This window comes from Canis aureus, chromosome X, assembly GCF_053574225.1.
Source record: "Canis aureus isolate CA01 chromosome X, VMU_Caureus_v.1.0, whole genome shotgun sequence".
Lineage (NCBI taxonomy): Eukaryota > Metazoa > Chordata > Mammalia > Carnivora > Canidae > Canis > Canis aureus.
This window is the reverse complement of record NC_135649.1, coordinates 69,630,061-69,632,510: the sequence shown is the minus strand read 5'-3', so window position 1 is coordinate 69,632,510 and position 2,450 is coordinate 69,630,061. Positions and strand designations below refer to the sequence as shown.

The following is a 2,450-nucleotide window of genomic DNA, read 5'->3' as shown; positions in this document are numbered from 1 at the left end:
TGTGAAGTAACACACAAATATGTGTGGGGGAAAGGAGAGGGAAAGAGGACTGGGTGAGAATATTAGGAAGCCTTGTCGGATCAAGAGACAGGACCAATAGCCCCAGGAAGGACACAGAAGCAGATAAAGAAGAGTGGCTGTTACTGCCTTTGGCTAAAAAGGAAAGGGCAAATGATGGGTTTATGAGAGATGGGGTCACACATGATTTCCCTGGTTCCTCTTAATGTTCAGGGTGTGGGCCTCTCTCCAAAATCTGGGAAAGAAGACGACGCAGCCATATTGGGTGTAACTGGTAAGTTCCCTCACCTCTGCCCTGCATTCACCCTTTTTCTTCTCACTTACTGGCTCCCAGAGTTAACGGTCTACCTGCCCTAGGAGCAGGGAAGCCACGGTGAGTGGATGTCCACATGCAGCCACTATCCTCAGGCAGGGACACCAGTGCCAGGGAGGAGGCAGTCATGGGGGGCTGGCGCCCCCCACAACTGCAAAGCTGCCAGAGCTCACATCACTACTTGTCCCCAGTGAGCAGGTAGAGCACAGGATCCAGGCAGCTGTTGGCACTGGCTAGAGGCCGAGTCACTTTGTAGACCACACTGAGAATGTTCAGCGCCCGGAAGTCAGCTTCCAACAGTCTTGATGTGTAATAAATGGTGCGGTTGATGTGGAAAGGCACGAAGCAGACAGCAAAGACAGCATCACGGCGATGGTGCAAAGAGAACACAGACGAGAAGATAATCGGGCGGCCCCTGGCAACCGGCGATACAGGCGCCGGGCCATGATCCCCTAGCAGACAAGAGTGGCCAGACAGGGCACTCCAAAGAGCAACCCCATGATTGCCGAGCTGAAGTGCACATAGTGGTCAAACTCCTCAGGCCGAGTGGTGTCATGGCACAGGAGGGGATCCTTTTTGGTGCTGGTTGTGACAAAGAACAGGTTGGGCACCAGGCAGCTGGCTGAGACCAACCAAACCACCAGGCAGAGAAGGCCTGCAAAGCGAGGGCGGCCCTAGAGCAGTGCCCACAGTAGGTGGCAGATGCCCAGGTAGCAGAGCACACTGATGCAGGTGAGGAAAAGGACACTGCAGTAGAGGTTCCAATAGAAAAGAAATCGGATAAACTTGCAGAGCCCAGTACCAAAGGGCCAGTGGTTGCGGGCCCCATAGTAGTAGATGAGGGTAGGTAGTGACAGCACGTACAAAGTATCTGACAAGGCCAAATGGAACATGTAGGTGGCTGTTGCATCCCAGGGTCAGAGGCGAAAGAAGAAGAGCCAGAGAGTCAGGGTGTTGAGGCCAAGACCCAACAGAAAGACAACTGTGTAGCTCACAGGCAGCAGAATGAACTTGAACTCCTCATTAAAACTGCAGTCCAGCTCTGCCTCACTGTCGCCAGGATCTGGGCTGGGGCCTAGGGTTGTGAGCAGAGAGGACTCTGCCCTGGCCATGGTTCCCCTATAGATGGAAAGGGCAGAAGTGAGGGCAGCTGGATTTTCCTGGCCTTCCAGTCCTAACTTGAGGCCAAAAAGCAGAGAATGGGGAGGGCCATGACTGAAGCATTAGGAGTAACTGAGAGGAGAATGTCTGTGTACAACCCAACCAGGCTGGGCCCTACCCATGCCCCCTTGGTCCAGTCTGGGAGTGATGGTCAGCAGGTGGTGCTGGGGCCCAGTAGGGCAGGCAGTGAGTTTGGGGTGTTCTCATCCTGCATCTGACTCTGTCCTTCAGATCTTGGCTGGCCACAATTGTGGAGGCCCACCAGCACAATCCATCATGCAAAGATGCCTGGACCCAAATTGTCTCCTAGCCCATTACAACATTTCTCTACATGGTGACCTTACTTGTCCCCTCACCCTGGTCCCAGCATCTCCATTTTTGTGACACCTTCCCCTAGCCTGGTCCAGCCCAGGAACCCCATTGTCACTATTACCCAAGAAACTTGGCATGTCTCCTACCTTATCCCTTTGAAGTTGAGCCCAGCTGACTCTGTCACCTTTCCCTTTGGCAGCCAGAAGGCTTATCCAAGAGGGCAGGTTTGGGGGTGGGGCCCATCCCTCCTTCAGTCCTGGGAGGTCATCAGAGCTAGAAAGGCCCATCGAGATTAGTCCAACCCACTCACTGTATAGATTGGGAAACTGAGGCCCAGCAACAAGATTTACTAATGTGGAGTGTGAGAGAAAAAGAGGAGTCAAGAACGATTCCAAGATTTCCAGCCTGAGCAACTGGAGAAATTGAGTTACCATCGACAGAGATGGGAAAAGCTATGAGAGAAGTAGGTTTGGGGAAAGACTAGGGGTTCATTTTCTCAGCCTGTCAATTTCCAGGCACCTATTGTACACATAAGAGGAGGGCGAAAGGAGGCAGTTCACTCCTTCCCCGCCAAGGAAGCTAGCCAACATGCCTCCCTTACAGGCTCCACCTCTTCCTACACAGCACCCCTCATCTCTCTCTACCA

General features: G+C 53.1%; 1 protein-coding gene across 1 annotated transcript; it reads right to left on the bottom strand.

The window, feature by feature from the left end:
• Nucleotides 1–334: 334 nt before the first annotated feature.
• P2RY4 (pyrimidinergic receptor P2Y4) lies at nt 335–1,443 on the bottom strand. Its single transcript, XM_077889883.1, is given in 2 exon segments — nt 335–693; nt 696–1,443. Coding segments are annotated over 2 exon segments (1,107 nt in total).
• Between the last annotated feature and the right edge of the window lie 1,007 nt (nt 1,444–2,450).